At 33.6% G+C, this 21,923-nt stretch overlaps 1 protein-coding gene and 1 long non-coding RNA gene across 3 annotated transcripts in view; one reads left to right on the top strand and one right to left on the bottom strand.

Annotated features, from left to right (window-relative positions):
* LOC127727910 (uncharacterized) overlaps nucleotides 1–21,923 on the top strand; it is a 98,730-nt gene that overhangs the window by 46,413 nt on the left and 30,394 nt on the right. The gene's annotated exons all lie outside the window — the stretch shown is intronic.
* Nucleotides 1–21,923, bottom strand: part of LOC127727846 (nuclear GTPase SLIP-GC-like) — an 88,894-nt gene that overhangs the window by 56,890 nt on the left and 10,081 nt on the right. For both annotated transcript variants that reach the window (XM_052234962.1, XM_052234961.1), the window contains exons 4-8: nucleotides 13,415–13,498; nucleotides 11,397–11,622; nucleotides 4,025–4,237; nucleotides 1,490–1,672; nucleotides 705–895 (exon numbers count right to left, since the gene is read on the bottom strand). In XM_052234962.1, coding sequence (XP_052090922.1) covers nucleotides 705–895; nucleotides 1,490–1,672; nucleotides 4,025–4,237; nucleotides 11,397–11,622; nucleotides 13,415–13,498 — 897 coding nt within the window. The remainder of the gene's footprint in view (nucleotides 1–704; nucleotides 896–1,489; nucleotides 1,673–4,024; nucleotides 4,238–11,396; nucleotides 11,623–13,414; nucleotides 13,499–21,923) is intronic.

The raw sequence follows: 21,923 nt of genomic DNA, 5'->3' as shown, positions 1-21,923 counted from the left end.
TCTCAAAGTCACAGTGAGGCCTTCAACACAGAGCAAAAAAAAGCTTTAAAAAAAACTTAACATTGACCAATGAACCATGAAAATAAGGTCAAGGTCAGATGAACCCTACCAGACAGATATGCACACCTTACCTGAAATCATTCCAAACACCAAATATAGTTGACCTGTTGCATATGGTATTCGAGAAATGGACCAAACTAAGGAAACTTAAAATTGACCAATGAACATGAAAATGAGGTCAAGGTCAGATGATAATCGCCAGACAGTCATGTATATCTTACAATCATCCATACACCAAATATTGTTGATTGATGATGTTGTAACACCACTTTCAGTACTATATATTGGCGGTCATTTTGTATTGGTGGAAATAGCTAGAGTGCTCTGAGAGAACCACCAACCTTCTGCACGAAAACAGACAATCCTAGCCAATTAAGATTGAAGTCAAACGCACTTGCCTCATGCAGGGTTCCAACACACAATCTCAGTGTTGACAGGCTAGTGATACAACTTATCAAGCTCAATCTGCTGAACTAATATGAAGTCATTTTGTTCAGCAATACCTTGGAAAAGAGTGACAGCAATATTTGTTTGACAAACAGATGAAATGATGGATGGATCGGCAAGGTAAATGCAATATAGCAATATCACAATAGACAACAGAAAATCATAGATTTAAATAAGAAGTGTAAAAGATAATATACCTTGTTAATTCTGTACAGTTCAAGTGGTCGTTCTTTGTACATACAAATGCTATATAATTATCACAGGAATAGTTCCCATCCATAAATAATTGTCGACGGAAACTCTCTCCCATTAACTCTTTGGCTATTTTACTACTAAAGGCCCGGTGCACCTCTGCCACAACCAGAATGTTTGAACAGTTTTCTAAATGCTAGCAATATAGTATTTTCTTAGTCATAAAATGTGATGTGATATAGGAATTACATTTATATTGCAAATAGTAACCAATAAAAGAAAATATACAAATTTTCTTGTTTTTCTTGTTTAACAATGTTTAAGGGCTATTTTAAAGATAATGATCATATAATAAGGACGAACCAAATCATGAAAAAGGGCCATATTTTTCTACTTGTTTAATTTTTTTTTTATCTCAAGTCATACTATTGAAACAAAATGCTTTGGGATCAGGGATGAAGGTCAATGTGAATTATGCTAACAACTTCGTAATAAATTATGGAAAAAAATGGACATTAACTAACTTTACTACAAAAATAATGCACAATTAGAGGTGCCAAAAAGAAGTTATGTAATAAATTAAAGTAATATCAAAACTTTTTCTAATTGAAATTTGAATATTTTGGCATGATTTAAAAAGACATAAGTCTTAGGGCCTAATCTAGCCCTTTGTGAACCTCCTCCTTTATACATCTTTAATTTCATTACTTATAATTACCAACCTGTTAGCATAGACCCAATATTGGTATGTTTAAATCTGTTGTGACTATTTAATCAATGTTTAACTTACTTCCTGTGCTATCCTATCTCTAGCAGCATTAGCATCACCTACTCCCGGCAAGTCTACTAATGTACAACCAGTAAAAAAGTTTGGAATTCTTATCGTCACAGACTTTATGATCGGCCATAAGTGTTGTCCTTCTTCCTCAGTACTTATTATATACTTTTCTATATTATAACTGAATTCTTGTAACTGAAATAATGAGGGTGTATTGATATGCGAGTATAAAAGATACTTTAAAACAGATTATTCAACATGTTCAATGGTAATTATAATGTGACAAAACATATAGAAAACACACCATATGTTACGGCAGAAATCAAACAACAAAAAAACTTCCTATATATAAAAAAGAAGATGTGGTATGATTGCCAATGAGACAACTCTCCACAAGAGACCAAATGACACAGAAATTAACAACTATAGGTCACCGTACGGCCTTCAACAATGAGCAAAGTCCATACCGCATAGTCAGCTATAAAAGGCCCCGCAATGACAAATGTAAAACATTAATAAGATTCTAGAGGATGTCCAGCTTTAATAGCCGTTTTAAGTTTTAGTCATTATTTAAGACCATAAGACTAAAGTTTACATTCATTTAAATTTTATTTTAATAAAATGCTTCGACGAGCGCAGCCTGATACGATCGCAGAGGTTGAACCCTGAACAGTTGGTGCAAGTTTGGACACAATATTCAAGCTTGATACTGTCTGAATTTGGATTGTGATAAAATTTTTGACACCATATAGGTTTCTGATACAAAATAAATGTGGTGAAAGATCTAAAAATTTGAAATGGGTTAAATAATTTGTATTAAACTTCAATTGAAGATTTCTTGCTATTGCCCAATACTGTGATATTGTGCAATATTGTGCTACTGCGCAATATTGTGCTATTGTGCAATTGGATATTTCTTGCTATTGCACAATACTGTGCAATTATAGATTTCTTGCTATTGCGCAATACTCTGCAATTGGATATTTCTTGCTATTGCGCAATACTGTGCAATTGAAGATTTCTTGCTATTGTGCAATACTGTGCAATTGAAGATTTCTTGCTATTGTGCAATACTGTGCAATTGAAGATTTCTGCTATTGCGCAATACTGTGCAATTGAAGATTTCTTGCTATTGCGCAATACTGTGCAATTGAAGATTTCTTGCTATTGTGCAATACTGTGCAATTGAAGATTTCTTGCTATTGGGCAATACTGTGCTATTTCACAATACTATGCAATTGAAGATTTCTTGCTATTGCACAATACTGTGCAATTGAAGATTTCTTGCTATTGGGCAATACTGTGCTATTGCACAATACTATGGTACCTTGCAGTACAATTTCAGAGAGATCCATACACTTAAACACAAGTTATTGTCTGGAAACTAGAAAAATGCTTGTTTTTGGCCCCTAATTTCTAAACGTTTGGGGCAATTACCCCAAACTCAATCCCAGCTTTCCCTTTATGATATAGAACCTTGTGATACAATTTCAGAGAGATCTATACACTAAAACACAAGTTATTGTCCAGAAACTACAAAAATGCTTGTTTTTTGCCCCTTTTTGGCCCCTAATTCCTAAACTGTTAATACCATAACCCCCAAAATCAATCCCAACCTTCCTTTTGTGGTTTCAAACCTTGTATTTAAATTTCATAGATTTCTATTTTCTTATACTACAGTTATTGTCCGGAAACAAAATGTCTTCAGACGACGCTGTCGCCGACGACGACATGATACCAATATACGACCGCAAAATTTTTTGCGGTCGTATAAAAATGAAGCATTTTCTCAAATATTACATGTATTTTTTGCTTAAAATTTTTGAAATGGCTGCTGCTTAGTGGCAATGGGGGTGGGTGACATCCGCTATTGCTTGCAACAGCAATTCTAGTTTTTATTACTTTCATGTTTATACACACTTCAATAAGTATTATAGTCCCTTATGTTCCTCAAAGGCTTTGAGTAAATACTCGTGGTAAAATACATGAAATATGAATATATTGTTTGGGCTGTTGCGATCGTACCTCCATGACATATGCTTTTTTATGAATGAGCTACCCGACGTCATAGAAAGATGACATAAGAATATAAGCATTTTACGGGAAAATACACGCTTGTGAAACCGAAAATCATCACAACAAGGAAACGTAAACAAACGATGCTAAAATGTGTTATAAGCCATATTTTTTATACATATAAGATATATAACTAAAATTATCATTTAAATTCATCCAAACCTATCTAAATACATTATTGTAAATAATTTCAGCATGTCACTTATTCAGTTTGCTCCGTTCTTTTACGTCAATTTAATAGTGTGTTTATTTATGGGAATGGCAAATATTTGCCTTTACCTAGAGCACTTCGACCCAAGAGAATTGATGTATTTGTCCTATTAGAATAGAAATAATTCATGGGGGCTTGAATTTATACTGATTTTACCACGGTTTGCCCTTTATGCCGATATTTTTGCCCTCGCTATTGCTCGTGGTAAAATCAGTATAAATTCAAGCCCGCATGAATTATTTCTTAAATATTTTGTTTACCGTATTTGTTTTAAAACTTTTCATTGTTCCAAGGTGAGCAGTGATGTTGTTGTCTCCGTTCAAGTCATCGAGAGATGAGAACTGTCCATAAACAGCTCTCATTTTTAGGAATGCCACTCCAGCTTCAGATTGTTCATCTGGTCTATTATTCTTCATTGTTCCATCATTCTTGGTCATATCTTTGATTAGAACATCATGTTCTTTCTGCCATTCCTGCAAATATTGCCATTGATATAAAACAGAATAATACTTGGTTCTTCTCTATCATAAGATGAAAATTTTCCTAATACATGTAGATAAAATACTGAAAATAACTTTTACAATAAAGGAAAGGGCTTATTTTGGCCTAAAATTTGAAGTATATCTGATGACAGATTTTTGACATTTTTCAAACACTTAAGTGTCTTCTTCAGTCAATTCAATAAGTTTATGTAATAGATTTGAACTGATTTTGTAATTAAAGACGCCTAAATTCAAGTTTAAATATGAAATTCTATCAAATATGCCACAAAACGTTTCTTTTCAGATGGTTTTTGGCCGCATTCGTGTTCAGTCTCAACCTTTATATATGTTATGTATTATCATCAAATACAACATATATTTAAATATTAAGACTGAACACATGTGCGGTCACTTCCATTTTAGACAAAAACCATCTAAAATTAGCACAAATGCTTAGATTATAAAGATTTTAGTAATTTTGCATGAATTACTGATGCTAGTACCTGAAGCATGTGAAGTGTAATATCAAAAACAGCCCATATTTATGTTACAAAGGTATTCTTCTTTCAAATAAATAGCTAAAAGTTTACATTTTCAACAAATTTTTGAAATGCTATATTATGGGGCCAAAAAGGGGTCTTACCTGGCCTACTTCTTTTAAAATACTATTATGATAACATAAAATACACAAGTTAGCATTGCAGATCTTTGCATATCCTATAGTCACCTATCTATTGTTGAAGACTGTTTCACTGACCAATAGACATTGTTGGGTTCTGGTATGATTAAGGTAAACTAACTTATAACACAAATTTATTCCTATTTCATGAATTCAGCATAGTAAATTAATAGTGATGAAAAGCACTCGTGTATTCCTTTAGCCACTAATGTTTTTATTCAGTAGGAAAAGAAACCCTATAGACAAAAGTCAGAAAACATGTCAGAGATTTTTTACACTAGGATGTTTTTTCCAATAGGAAATAGTACACATTCAATCAAAGAGCTGAAAGCTCTGAGGAAAAATGACGCCACTGTCTCTAATATTGTGATATTTTTTATGCAAGTCTTGATTTTCACATACCGTAATAAGTTTAACATTGCAACATGTCTCGTAAGCATATAATTGATATTCGTATATGTGTCTGTTTTTTCAGTACACATGAATAGGTTAAGACTACCTGAATGATCTACAGTATCCAATTACTACTGGCTGTTTTTTTGTATATATAAATAGGTCAAGACTACCGGAATGATCTACAATATCCAATGACTACTGGCTGTTCTTTTGTACTAATAAAAAGGTAAAGATTATTTGAATGATCTACAATATCCAATGACTACTGGCTGTTCTTTTGTACATATAAATAAAGACTACCTGAATGATCTAAAGTATTCTAAGTAATGTGATTTTTTTCTTGCAATTACATTTTTCTAAATCAAGAATATAGACTACTAGTATCCTTTTCAAACCAAATGATTATGAAGAGCCTGTTGTTAGCAAGCTCTTATACCCCGCATACTCATTAAATAAGTTACTAGTGACCTAGTTATTTCTGTTACTTGAAGCAAATTATATTTCTGTATATTTAGACAATAGTCTAATATTGTTTTACTAGTTTTATTTCACCTTGAAGATTAGACAAATAGGGATACTCCTTCGATTTTTTATTTCATGTCAGTCAGGTCGCTTTATATGAAACTTGAAACCACTTCTCTGCCATATTGTTATTTTATAACAACTCTGCCCTTGACCATGTTGACCCATGTAATTGATATTCATTCTTTAACCATATATCATAGTCAGTTAGTTTTTGATTTTGCACTCCCACACCACCTTTCATGTCTTTCAGGTCAAATGTCTGTCTCCATTTAAGTTAATGACATTGAACAATCATGGTATTAAACACAATTTCAATAGTGATAATGCTGTTCTCGTGGGTCACCATATATTCAACTTGGGAAGCATTCCAGTTATTGAAATTTGTGTCAGATTAGAACAATGATCTAGATCTTTAGGAATGGATCTTATAATTTAACATGGAGCCATAGTATGGGACCCCTACACGGTAACAAAAAAAAAACAAGCTTGAAGGGATACTATGTCAAGCGGCAAAATCTATCACCAGAGATTACAAGTCAAAAGAGGATGGACAGGATACGTCTCTAAAATGCTTGCTGAACTGGAACTACAGCAAGATCTCCAGACAAGACGAACAAAGAGTTGAAGCCAGAAGTTAATATTCATGTAAAAAGTAGTTGAGGGGCTGATTCCCGCTATTGAACCATACTGTCATTCTATAATATCATTGCGTAAGTATTTCTGTATTGGCCTTGTTATTGGTCCATGTCTTGGGTGTATTGGTCTGAGGCGAAGCGGAAGGCCAATACTGCTGGCTGAGGACCAATAATAAGGCCAATACACGTAATAGTATCTTTATTAACAAGAAATGATTGTAACAGGATGCTGTTACGAAGTCTCCCAAACGAAGCTCCCATAATTCGTAATTCCCAGGGTCGCCTGACATTGGACAAAGTCCAGTGAAAATTGGTTTGGTGCAGTAAAGTTATATGCATTAGTGATGCCTGGGGACTAACCCTGTATATCATTCAAATCATCTTGGCATGACAAACCAGAATATATATGGTTTAGGGGTGGGGATCTCGACCAATTACAAGATACTAGAACATTGGGGGTGGGGGGAACCCCTGGGGACTGACCCTAAACGTCATTCAAATGTTCGAGACATGACGAACAGGAATATATATGGTTTAGGGGTGGGGATCACGACCATTTACAAGATATTAGAACTTTCTCAAATGACCAGGGGTCGGGATGACCCCAGGGGACTAACCCTTTATATCATTCAAACCATCTTGGTATGACAAACCAGAATATATATGGTTTAGGGGTGGGGATCTTGACCATTAACAAGATATTAGAACTTTCTTAAATAGCAGGGGGTGGGGGTGACCCCTAGGGACTAACCCTGTATATCATTCGAACCATCTTCACATGACAAACCAGAATATACATGGTTTAGGGGTGGGGATCTTGACCACTTACAAGATATTAGAACTTTCTTTAATGGTAGGGGTTGGGGGTGACCCCTGGGGACTAACCCTGTATTTTATTTGATGTGCTTTATCATGACAAACCAGAATATATATGGTTTAGGGGTGGGGATCTCGACCATTTACAAGATATTAGAACTTTCTTAAATAGCAGGGGGTGGGGGTGACCCCTAGGGACTAACCCTGTATATCATTCAAACCATCTTTGCATGACAAACCAGAATATATATGGTTTAGGGGTGGGGATCTTGACCACTTACAAGATATTAGAACTTTCTTAAATGGCATGGGGTTGGGGTGACCCCTGGGGACTAACCCTGTATTTCATTTCATGTGCTTTATCATGACAAACCAGAATATATATGGTTTAGGGGTGGGGATCTCGACCATTTACAAGATATTAGAACTTTCTCAAATGACAGGGGGTCGGGATGACCCCTGGGGACTAACCCTGTATATCATTCAAACCATCTTAGCATGACAAACCAGAGTATATATGGTTTAGGGGTGGGGATCTCGATCATTTACAAGATATTAGAACTTTTCTCAAATGGCAGGGGGTCAGGATGATCCCTAGGGACTAACCCTGTATATCATTCAAACCATCTTAGCATGACAAACCAGAATATATATGGTTTAGGGGTGGGGATCTCGACCATTTACAAGATATTAGAACTTTCTTAAATGGCATGGGGTGGGGGTGACCCCTGGGGACTAACCCTGTATTTCATTTCATGTGCTTTATCATGACAAACCAGAATATATATGGTTTAGGGGTGGGGATCTCGACCATTTACAAGATATTAGAACTTTCTCAAATGGCAGGGGGTTGGGGTGACCCCTGGGGACTAACCCTGTATATCATTCAAACCATCTTAGCATGACAAACCAGAATATATATGGTTTAGGGGTGGGGATATCGACCATTTACAAGATATTAGAACTTTCTCAAATGGCAGGGGGTCGGGATGACCCCTGGGGACTAACCCTGTATATCATTCAAACCATCTTAGCATGACAAACCAGAATATATATGGTTTAGGGGTGGGGATCTTGACCACTTACAAGGTATTAGAACTTTCTTAAATGGCAGGGGGTGGGGGTGACCCCTGGGGACTAACCCTGTATTTCATTTAATGGGTTTTATCATTTAGAACATTTTCAATTAAAAAGATTGTGTCTATCACAAACGGTTTTCAAGTTATAATCATTTGAAAATTTAAAAAAATAAAATCCCATAGGGTTCTATAGTAAAACCCTCTTTTCTTTTTGCCCCTCAAAGTACCCCTTTATAAACCCCATTGCACAAACAAAATCCTGATTGCACCACTAGACATGTTAGTCTAACATATTGTCAAACCCTAAGTTAATCTGACAAGTGGTTTTGGAGAACGGGTGCGGACAAGTTCAAATTTAAAAGCGGCGGAAGAGGAAGAGGAAGAGGAAGAAGAATAATAATAATAATAAGAACTGAGCAAAAACAATAAGTCTTCCCAAACTTCGTTTGGGAGAATTTATTAACTACAGTGTTGCAATATTTTTTTTATTTCATTTCACAAGAGATAAACATTTTTACCTTGAAGAGGAACTATCCAAATCTCAGTTTCCTTTTATAAGATGCAATATCTAATGATTCGGTGCCGTTTGACTGCTGACCGAGAACCAATAATAAGGCCAATACAGAAATACACGTAATAGTATCTTTATTAATTAACTACAGTGTTACAATATTTTTTTTATTTCATTTCACAAGAGATAAACATTTTTACCTTGAAGTGGAACTATCCAAATCTCAGTTTCTTTTTATAAGATGCAATATCTTATGATTCGGTGCCGTTTGAAGTATCTTCAGCCTTTTCTAATCAGATGAATGTTTCTACCCTTTCCAGTCACTATAAAGTGTTACAACTTTAATTTAGACACAACACATAAATTGTAATTGGAAAGGTACTGCCATTGCATGTGTAATGCAAATATATTTTAAAAAAAATTAATGTAAGAGTTGAAATTGATACAACTATCCATAAGCCAATTGACCAAAGAACGAAGATTTGCACAATTACAGAATGCATATGCCTGGTTCAGGTTTAAAAATAAACGACCGTTTAAATACAAAACATGAGAAGCTCAAGTAAACAGTAAAAATCGATTTGTACCATCGACATGATGAAATATTAGGTCGTCAAGAAATGAACTTTGTGATAATTTACTCGATCCACAAACCTGAAATAATCCCATCGTCTACTTTCAAAATGCTTTTTAAATGAATGGGACCGTCTTTAACCTAAAATATATGCCATACTGAACGTTTCAGCTTGTTTATGGCAGAGACATATAATACATATCATATGTCTCTGTTTATGGTGAGTAAACCTGCGTCTTACAAACAACAGTTTACTTTCAGTTTGAGTTTATTGTGACTTACGATCTAAAAACTAGAGACATTCCGAAATCCTGTTTTGTAAACAAAGATTCATATGCACCGCGTGGGTATAACCGTATTACTAATTTCCGATTTTTAAAATCTTCGTTAATCTGGATAAAGACCAGTTTCTATCCAATGGATATCAAAATGATTCACATTTTCACTTTTGTTGAAACTATTTTGTCTAGCGATTGCTGATCATTGGAGGGTAAAAAGTCCAACACCATAACAAAACGTATCTATTTATCATGTATACATACCGATTGTTTACGATTGTAAGACATGTGCATAAAAGTGAAAGCTCGAATAAATATGAAAAATATAACAAAGGGATAGCTCCAAATACCATTTAATAACAAAAAACATATGGACAGGTCAAGATATCTTTTTGGTAAATAAAATAAAGTATGTAAACTGGTTCCCGTCCGACTACAACACTTTGTTCGAGTGTAGCGTAATACAAGCAGATTCCAGTTAGTATGTAAAATAGTAAATATGAAACCGAGTGCGATAGGAGGAGGCAATAATCGGCTTCTGTAAGTTCTGGTCAATGGTATCGGAAACATGCCGCTGATAGCGTCATTTTCCAAAAAAGGTATAAACATAGGTAGAAGCGATGGCAATCATGTGCATCTATCAATAAGTTATGTTTTTTACATCGCGATGACCGTGAGGGCATTCCGATGTATTGTTGCCACAGAGATTTGACTTTCGTTTTTGACTGATAACAGATTGTATAAATACGCGGACATTATCGAATGCAAGATAACATTCCTTATTGCTTGTTATAAATTCATTTCTTCAATGAATACTCATAAAAATATTTTTTTTTAGAACATAAAATAATATGAAAATGTTTTGTTGTTACAAATATATATAGAAGTAAAAAATTATTAATATCTATGCACATGTATAGAAAAATTGTATTAACGCATGCAGAAGAATATGTTAAGAACGTTTTGCTGGATAATATGAATGCCTACTCAAATCCAATCTATTAGAAAAATCGAATTATTACAGAAGAGTTTCCACCATGCACTTGCACTGCACTATTATTAGAATAGTAGAATAGAATGATATACAAATGGATGAAAATTATATATACATGTAATTGTTATACACAAATATTAACTTAAACTATAACAACAAACCAGAGTATACTAATTTGTATCACTACAATATAATAGTTATTACAGTGAGGTTGAATTCCCTGTCATTTATTCATCATCCACGCACGAACTTGTCTCAGAAAAAAATATATCTCTGTACAGTAACCATACTTTCAGGTATAGAGATGTGTTTTTTTTCTGAGACAAGTGCTTGTGACCATCCACAGAACTTGCGGTCATCCGATGTTCAGTACTTCAGTACTTTGATTTATATACTATGGATTCATTAATATTCGTTGGATACTAATTTTTGTGGATTTCGTGGGTACAGGGGAACCACGAATAAGAATGTTCAACGAATTACGAATTTTCTAAAGGAATGTATGCCGACTTTGCCAAATACACGCCTTTTCCTCAATCCAGGAAAATTGGTACCCACAAAAATAAATGAATCCACAGTACATAGACCTCTGTTACACAAATGTCAAAGAAACCTTTTACAATTCCATGTACAAACTGTCAGAAATGCTCTATAACTACATACCTCCCTGGATAAAAATTCTATGTCTGCTTCATACTGTTCACCATCTTCATTGTTTTCTATCTTTACCACCACAGATGTACATGCTTGTGTTCCTGATGTCGGTAAAACACTAAACTGATCTACCACAGCATTGATCAGACTAGATTTGCCTGCGCCAGTAGCTCCTACTACTGCTATGGTCACTTTTGGTATAATTAGCTGCTTCTCGAGTTCTTCCAAATCTTTTCTTAAAATCAAAAATTGAAAAGCTGGATTATATTACTTTTGCTCAAAAATATGCAATTTTCTTGTCATAAAACAATGTAAAAGTGACATGAGTAAATGTTGCGAAAATAACATCATTAGTATCAATCAACTTATTTTTGTTTTGTTTTTTCAATTAACATGTTTAAGGGGAGATCCAAGTTTGATATAAGGGACAATATATTTGCTTTATTTTTGAACTAACAAAACTGAAAAGTTCTGTAAATTATTTGGTATACAGTTATTCATAATTAAATACCCTGCAATTAAAGAAGTTCCAGGTGATAAGGATTAATTGGTTGGCATACAATCTGATTTTACCAGTATACCTAAGGTATTACCAGACATACATATGTATTTCTGAAATTGTTTCTCATGTTTGAGAAAAATATTTTGTTGTGGTAAAATAACTTTATTTGTTGAAATCATATGAAATCTATCAGAATTTAAGTTTACTGGAGAAACCTTGTCTGTTGACAGAACCCTATTGTTTACATACAGAAATGTTTGTGTGTCAGCAAAGAAATGCCAATTAATGAAGCAGTTGATAGATTTATTAGTTATTTAACATTCAAGTATCAAGTATTTGTATGAAGAAACAATGTAAAAAAGACTGCTCAAAACTTGTGGACATTTTTTGTATGTTTGATCAAATAAAATAAAAATGAAATTCTACATGAAATTCAAGTGTTCTAAGTTCTATTGCAAAAAAAGACCCATCCCTTTTAAGAAAACATATCTTTTATAATTTAACAGTTTAATTGGTATGCTATTGTTTTATTTGGGTTTATTACAATATGGAATTGGTGGACCATGTTCAAAGGATTACCTTCGAGATAAAAAAAACAAGAATGTGTGACATGGATGCCCAACTATGTGTCCATAGTACACGGATGCCCCACTCGCATTATCATTTTCTATGTTCAGTGGAACGTGAAATTGGGGTCAAAACTCTAATTTGGCATTAAAATTAGAAAGATCATATCATAAGGGAACATGTGTACTAAGTTTCAAGTTGATTGGACTTCAACTTCATCAAAAACTACCTTGACCAAAAACTTTAACCTGAAGCTGGACAGACGGACGAATGGACAGATCGAAAAACACAATGCCCCTAGGTGGGGCATAAAAACAATATATAAAAAAATACAACTAATCAGATCCATGTGTTGTTACACAATTTCTCACCCATAGGCTATTTCTAACAGCTGTTGACTAGGTTGGCTTGAATTAGTATACAGCTATATTTTTGTCAGGTAAAAATGGTTCTTTGGCACATTAAAATAAATACCAAGGTAAAGATGTAAAAAGCTTCACTCTGCCAACTGATGCTTCAGGAAAGGCACAATTATTTACACAGAGGAAACATTTTGATTTCAAGGATTGAAACTTGAATGTTTTTTCAAAAAATACTTTTCAAAATTTTGCACTCTATATCATGTATATTTTTATACTGCTGTCTTTTGATCATTAAAAAAAAGCTTCCTCAAAGTTTCATACAGTTATGAAAGTTTGACAAAGTTATTGATGTTTCAAACAACTATAAAATCAGATTGTGCCTAAATGCTGCAGTAGACTCCAACAAGTTGTGTGCTCAAGAAAAACAGGAAAACATATTTCCATTATCATAGTCCAATTTGAGATTTTAACATGGTACGTTGCTAGAGCACTCATGTTCAAAATCTAAAATTTAATATCTCTGATACAAATAACAATCAAATTGTATTATAACCATGATCATGATGATAACAGAAGGAGATTGAATATTGTCTTACTTCCAATTATCCAAGGTTTCTTTACATTTGTCCTTCTTCTGTTTAGCTAAAGAATTTTTGATATTTAATATCAACTGTCTACACCTGGAAGATAAAATACATATAATTAAAAGGAGAGTCACTGACTGGATATAATAAGATGCAGCATATACAGAAAATGTATAGTACATGTAACTGACACATCAGCAATATATGTACATGATGTTCATGTACTTGAAATATGATAAATGTATCATGAAAATGAGATTTCATCTACATATACCTATTAATTAATCAACATACATTGTACAATGTAACTAGAGGTACTGTACATGTCTGGAGCAAAGCTCACAAAAAGTCTATGCTTTGGAAAGGGAAACCCAAAAAAAATTCAGATCAAAAAGCAAAATAGGTGCACAAAAGCATTATATGGTTATAAGATTGTGAGAAAGTTTTAATGGATGGTAAAAAGTTATAAAGGAGGATCCTGAGCTGTGTATACAAAATGGGTACACCAAACATGCCAAATGTGTACGACATGTTAAGTGTGCAGATATGTGTCCATGTCATCCCAAAGTTAAAACTCTCTTCAGATGAGGAAATGAAATAGGAGGTGCAAAATAAAATTGAGAATGGAAATGGGGAATGTGTCAAAGAGACAACAACCCGACCACAGAACAGACAACAGCAGAAGGCCACCAACAGGTCTTCAATGCAGCGAGAAATTCCCGCACCCGGAGGCGTCCTTCAGCTGGCCCCTAAACAAATATATATACTAGTTCAGTGATAATGAACGCCATACTAAACTCCAAATTGTACATAAGAAACTAAAATTAAAAATAATACAAGACTAACAAAGGCTAGAGGCTCCTGACTTGGGACAGGCACAAAAAGGCGGCGGGGTTAAACATGTTTATGAGATTCAACCCTCCCCCTACACCTCTAGCCAATGTAGAAAAGTAAACGCATAACAATACGCACATTAAAATTCAGTTCAAGAGAAGTCCGAGTCTGATGTCAGAAGATGTAACCAAAGAAAATAAACAAAATGACAATAATACATAAATAACAACAGACTACTAGCAGTTAACTGACATGCCAGCTTCAGACTTCAATTAAACTGATTGAAAGATTATGTCTTCATCATATGAATATCAGGCACAATCCTTCCCGTTAGGGGTTTAGTATCATACCATCATAACATATATGAGAAGAACATAACCCGTGTCATGCCAACAACTGGTTTTTAAATAAATGTGTTTAGTGCCGATGCAAAGACCCTATAAGTGAATCAATATTAACGCCAAAATATGCAATCTTTAATGACCTGACAACAGTATCGTAACTATATCCCTTCTTAATAAGTCTATTTAAAGGTGTTGTTAGTTTCAGAGGTGAATACTGACATTTTTGTGCTTTATAAAGAATATTTCCATAAAAAATTGGATGTGAAATACCTGAACGTATAAGAAGTCTGCATGTTGAGCTATATTTACGAATGATGTCCTTATACCGATGATAAAATTTAGTAAATGTTTTGACTAGTTTGTGATATCGAAAACCCTGGTGTAATAATTTTTCAGTAATACATAAATTTCTCTTGTTAAAATCTAAAACATTGTTACATACACGAGCGAATCGTACAAGTTGAGATATATAAACACCGTAAGATGGTGACAAGGGAACGTCACCATCTAAAAATGGATAATTAACGATAGGAAATGCAAAATCATCTCTTTTATCATATATTTTAGTATTAAGCTTTCCGTTAATGATATAGATATCAAGATCGAGGAAAGGGCAGTGGTCATTGTTAGTATTAGCTTTATTTAAAGTAAGTTCAACAGGATAAATTTCTTTAGTATACATACTGAAGTCGTCATTATTGAGAGCCAAAATATCATCCAAATATCTAAAAGTATTATTAAATTTGTGTATCAGATGTTGTTTCGATGGGTCTTTACTGATTTTTGTCATAAATTGTAACTCATAGCAATACAAAAAAAGGTCCGCAATAAGTGGTGCACAGTTAGTCCCCATTGGAATTCCGATAACCTGACGATATACGGAATCTCCAAAGCGAACAAAAATGTTATCTAGTAAAAATTCAAGGGCATATATAGTATCAAAGCATGTCCAATTGACATAGTTTTTTTTGTTTATTGCTACTAAAAAATGACCTAAAAGAGTTTGAACATATATATTCACATTCTGACTTTTTAAATGCCCATTTAATTAGGTGTGTGAATTTTTTCTTAATGAGAATGTGAGGCAATGTGGTATATAGGGTAGAAAAATCAAAACTTTGAACAGATTCAAAATCACCAATATATGCATGCAATTTATCAAGTACTTCCAACGAGTTCTTGACACTCCAAAAGTAATTAATTCCACTATTTTCGAAGGCCTTATTTGAACAATTTATTATCAGGTTTTTGATTGTACCAAGTGTACTGGTAAGAAGAATAGACAATTTAGTAGTGGAACAATGGCTTGAAGACGAAATGAATCTATATTTGTAAGGTGTTTTGTGTAGCTTCGGAAGCCAATACATAGTTGGGACTTTCATTGTATTTGGTTCTGCTTGTAAAGCGGTAGCTAAAAGTTTATGTTTGTTACAGATGTCGTTTTCTGAAAATGGAGTCAGTTGGAATGTTGGTGAATTGGTGATTTCTTTTTTCAGAACCTCAATGTAAAATTTACGTCAAACAATAATAATATTATTAGCAGCTTTATCGGCCGGGACAAAAACAAATTCCTTGGCTAGTTCTTTTAGTTTATGTTTGATACGAGAAATAGGTTTATTGTGGTTATTGTTAAGAGTAAAATGTTCTTTAAAATGTTGAATACGTATATCAACTATGTTCATTACTGATTTAAAAAAAGAGTCCAAAGATTTTTTGTCAGCTTTTTCCCGTTTTATCCATTTCAAACAGTAAGTATGGAGTGAGTCGTGGATGATATTACGACACTCATTCCAATTAATAATTGACGGGGGACGATATTTAGGTCCTTTACTGAGGAATGATTTTAACTCTCGGTCTTGAACGATGTTAAGATCTCCTGTTATAACATGGGAAATTAATGGGTCCATAAATGTATTCGGAATTACTGCAATTACATGAAGTAGGTGTATTTTCACTGATATTAACATCTTTACACAATTGGCTATAATTAAACACAAATTTCCAGATAGATTTCTTGTAAATATAACAAATAAGAGGGAGCTCAGTATTATCAAAATATCCCGGAATTTGTTCTTTAACAGAATGGTCGTTAAAAATACCGGCAATATTTACAAAATCAAAACCTTTATTGACATACTTTATTTTAATAAACTGTTTTTTATGATCTTCAGGGCGATCAATTTTGGGAAACAGTTTAGAATAACAATATGCCATTATAATTTGAACGATTTCATACTTAGGACTGCTATATGAAATTGTGTTGCAATCCTCTAAAATTTTATTTAACTTATTAACCGGTAATGAACAGAGCTTTGTTAACAGATAATGTCTGCCGTTGTTTTTTGAAATAGAAATTAGGTCCGAAATATTGGTAGGATTGGTCCGAAATTTTCTTTGATTGCGATTTTTTCTACAACCATGAGAACGGTTTTTACGAACAGTTTTAGAAACTATATCCAAAATGTTAACAGAATCGGTTCTTGACATATTACCAATTCCCATGATATTATCATAAGACCGAGAGGGTAGACTGTCTGTAATTTTTTAATCCAATTTAATTCAATTATTTTCCGCGATCGTACAAACTTTGAATGAGATTCACCAGGCTGCTTATTTACTACTTCTAAAGGTTGAACTGCTAAATATTTAATAGGATGATTGTGCTTCTTAAGGTGTTGATAAATGATACTTTTGAATTTATTGGGTCTTTTAAAACGATACAGATGTTCTTGAGTGTGTTTAGATAAATATCGTCCAGTTTCACCTACGTACTGAATACCGCATCCCGGTTTGTTTCATGTGAGTAAATAAATTATACTGTTTGTTTTTCAAGTTATATCAGTTTCAAAATTTAAAGAAAATGTGCGACCATTAAACGTGGACCTTACCGTATTGTTGGTGGAAAGACGGGGACATGTAAGTCATTTTTTGGCATGACACTTATCGATAGAAGGGTAACCACGATTTTTATTGTTAAAAATGTTAGCGATGGTAGTATTTTTAGATAAGCGATTTTGAAGATTGAGACGTGTAGATACCCTTTGAACGAGTTTAGTATTTAATATTTTTCCATTTCTAAGCTTCATATTTGTTTTTTGTTTGTGAATTATATTAGAAAGGAGCAAAGACTGGCGTCCAGAATATGAACCAGCATACAATGAATTAAATTATGTAAAAATGATAAATCTGTTCGGCTAAAGATGTCAAACGCTATCCGTATTAATTACCCGAAAAAGAAAGGGTATATTAGGGTAGCGACTGACGTCTGACTAAATAGTAGAATGGGGCTGAATATTGAAATACTACTTTTTGATAAATATTCCTAAAGAAATGAACTAGAGAAGTTCTCGCTCGGACACACACTCCATAATCTAGTATATTATAAGAGCATAAACCTGAAGCACGGGGAGGCACTCTACTGTCTCCACACGGCACTAAAGACAAACTCTGTAAAAAATAAAATTGAGAATGGAAATGGGGAATGTGTCAAAGAGACAACAACCGGACCACAGAACAGACAACAGCAGAAGGCCACCAACAGGTCTTCAATGCAGCGAGAAATTCCCGCACCCGGAGGCGTCCTTCAGCTGGCCCCTAAACAAATATATATACTAGTTCAGTGATAATGAACGCCATACTAAACTCCAAATTGTACACAAGAAACTAAAATTAAAAATAATACAAGACTAACAAAGGCTAGAGGCTCCTGACTTGGGACAGGCGCAAAAATGCGGCGGGGTTAAACATGTTTATGAGATCTCAACCCTCCCCCTATACCTCTAGCCAATGTAGAAAAGTAAACGCATAACAATACGCACATTAAAATTCAGTTCAAGAGAAGTCCGAGTCTGATGTCAGAAGATGTAACCAAAGAAAATAAACAAAATGACAATAATACATAAATAACAACAGACTACTAGCAGTTAACTGACATGCCAGCTTCAGACTTCAATTAAACTGATTGAAAGATTATGTCTTCATCATATGAATATCAGGCACAATCCTTCCCGTTAGGGGTTTAGTATCATACCATCATAACATATATGAGAAGAACATAACCCGTGTCATGCCAACAACTGGTTTTTAAATAAATGTGTTTAGTGCCGATGCAAAGACCCTATAAGTGAATCAATATTAACGCCAAAATATGCAATCTTTAATGACCTGACAACAGTATCGTAACTATATCCCTTCTTAATAAGTCTATTTAAAGGTGTTGTTAGTTTCAGAGGTGAATACTGACATTTTTGTGCTTTATAAAGAATATTTCCATAAAAAATTGGATGTGAAATACCTGAACGTATAAGAAGTCTGCATGTTGAGCTATATTTACGAATGATGTCCTTATACCGATGATAAAATTTAGTAAATGTTTTGACTAGTTTGTGATATCGAAAACCCTGGTGTAATAATTTTTCAGTAATACATAAATTTCTCGTTAAAATCTAAAACATTGTTACATACACGAGCGAATCGTACAAGTTGAGATATATAAACACCGTAAGATGGTGACAAGGGAACGTCACCATCTAAAAATGGATAATTAACGATAGGAAATGCAAAATCATCTCTTTTATCATATATTTTAGTATTAAGCTTTCCGTTAATGATATAGATATCAAGATCGAGGAAAGGGCAGTGGTCATTGTTAGTATTAGCTTTATTTAAAGTAAGTTCAACAGGATAAATTTCTTTAGTATACATACTGAAGTCGTCATTATTGAGAGCCAAAATATCATCCAAATATCTAAAAGTATTATTAAATTTGTGTATCAGATGTTGTTTCGATGGGTCTTTACTGATTTTTGTCATAAATTGTAACTCATAGCAATACAAAATAAAATGCTCCGCAGGGCGCAGCTTGATACGACCGCAGAGGTCGAACCCTGAACAGTTGGGGCAAGTATGGACACAACATTCAAGCTTGATACAGCTCTGAATTTGGATTGTGATTAAATATTTGACACAGCATAGGTTTCTGACACAGAATGAATGTGGTCTAAGAACTTAAAAATTTTAAATTGAACATTCACCTATTATGGTCCAATATCCAAAATCTAAATACATGGTTAGATTCAGCATATCAAAGAACCCCAAGAATTCAATTTTTGATGAAATCAAACAAAGTTTAATTTTGGACCCTTTTGATCTCAATGTGGACAAAAATGATAACAGGGCCCAAAAATCAAAAATCTAAATACATGGTTAGATTCAGCATATCAAAGAACCCCATATATTCAATTTTTGTTGAAATCAAACAAAGTTTAATTTTGGACCCCGATTTGGACCAACTTGAAAACTGGGCCCATAATCAAAAATCTAAATACATGTTTAGATTCAGCATATCAAAGAACCCTAAAAATTCAATTTTTGTTAAAATCAAACTAAGTTTAATTTTGGACCCTTTGGACCTTTATGTAGACCAATTTGAAAACGGAACCAAAAATTAAGAATCTAAATACACAGTTAGATTCGGCATATCAAAGAACCCCAATAATTCAATTTTTGATGAAATCAAACAAAGTTAAATTTTGGACCCTTTGGACTTCAATGTGGACCAATTTAAAAACGGGGCCCAAAATCCAAAAACTTAATACACGGTTAGATTCAGCATATTAGAGAACCCCATATATTCCATTTTTGTTGAAATCAAACAAAGTTTAATTTTGGACCCCGATTTGGACCAACTTGAAAACTGGGCCCATAATCAAAAATCTAAATACATGGTTAGGTTCAGCATATCAAAGAACCCTAAGAATTCAATTTTTGTTGAAATCAAACAAAGTTTAATTTTGGACCCCGATTTGGACCAACTTGAAAACTGGGCCCATAATCAAAAATCTAAATACATGGTTAGATTCAGCATATCAAAGAACCCCATATATTCAATTTTTGATGAAATCAAACAAAGTTTAATTTTGGACCCTTTTGATCTCAATATGGACAAAGTTGATAACGGGGCCCAACAATCAAAAATCTAAATACATGGTTAGATTCAGCATATCAAAGAACCCCATATATTCAATTTTTGTTGAAATCAAACAAAGTTTAATTTTGGACCCCGATTTGGACCAACTTGAAAACTGGGCCCATAATCAAAAATCTAAATACATGGTTAGATTCAGCATATCAAAGAACCCCATATATTCAATTTTTGTTGAAATCAAACAAAGTTTAATTTTGGACCCCGATTTGGACCAACTCGAAAACTGGGCCCATAATCAAAAATCTAAATACATGGTTAGATTCAGCATATCAAAGAACCCCATATATTCAATTTTTGATGAAATCAAACAAAGTTTAATTTTGGACCCTTTTGATCTCAATGTGGACAAAGTTGATAACGGGGCCCAACAATCAAAAATCTAAATACATGGTTAGATTCAGCATATCAAAGAACCCCATATATTCAATTTTTGTTGAAATCAAACAAAGTTTAATTTTGGACCCCGATTTGGACCAACTTGAAAACTGGGCCCATAATCAAAAATCTAAATACATGGTTAGATTCAGCATATCAAAGAACCCCATATATTCAATTTTTGTTGAAATCAAACAAAGTTTAATTTTGGACCCCGATTTGGACCAACTCGAAAACTGGGCCCATAATCAAAAATCTAAATACATGGTTAGATTCAGCATATCAAAAAACCCCATATATTCAATTTTTGTTGAAATCAAACTAAGTTTAATTTTGGACCCTTTGGACCTTTATGTAGACCAATTTGAAAACAGAACCAAAAATTAAGAATCTAAATACACGGTTAGATTCGGCATATCAAAGAACCCCAATAATTCAATTTTTGATGAAATCAAACAAAGTAAAATTTTGGACCCTTTGGACCTCAATGTGGACCAATTTAAAAACGGGGCCCAAAATCTAAAAACTTAATACACGGTTAGATTCAGCATATTAAAGAACCCCAAGAATTCAAGAATAAAACCCCATTGAAATTGATCAAGAAATAAGCAATTTATACGAAGTATCTTCTTTTGCACAATACTGTGCAATTGATTATTTCTTGCTATTGCGCAATACTGTACAATTGACAATTTCTTGCTATTGCGCAATATTGTGCTATTGGATATTTCTTGCTATTGCGCAATACTGTGCAATTGAAGATTTCTTGCTATTGCGCAATACTGTGCAATTGAAGATTTCTTGCTATTGTGCAATACTGTGCAATTGAAAATTTCTTGCTATTGCACAATACTTATTATATAATAATTTACACATCCTGTTTGGTGTGTATCTCCTACCATATCATTATTATTTGCTTTTAAATATAAATCAGAAATAACCAACTTAAAATGGAAAATTTTAAAAGAAAAAAAAAAGGAAA

The sequence above is a fragment of the Mytilus californianus genome, unplaced genomic scaffold (genome assembly GCF_021869535.1).
Source record: "Mytilus californianus isolate M0D057914Y unplaced genomic scaffold, xbMytCali1.0.p SCAF_2, whole genome shotgun sequence".
NCBI lineage: Eukaryota > Metazoa > Mollusca > Bivalvia > Mytilida > Mytilidae > Mytilus > Mytilus californianus.
The sequence above is the reverse complement of the archived record's forward strand: the minus strand, read 5'-3'. Positions and strand labels throughout refer to the sequence as shown.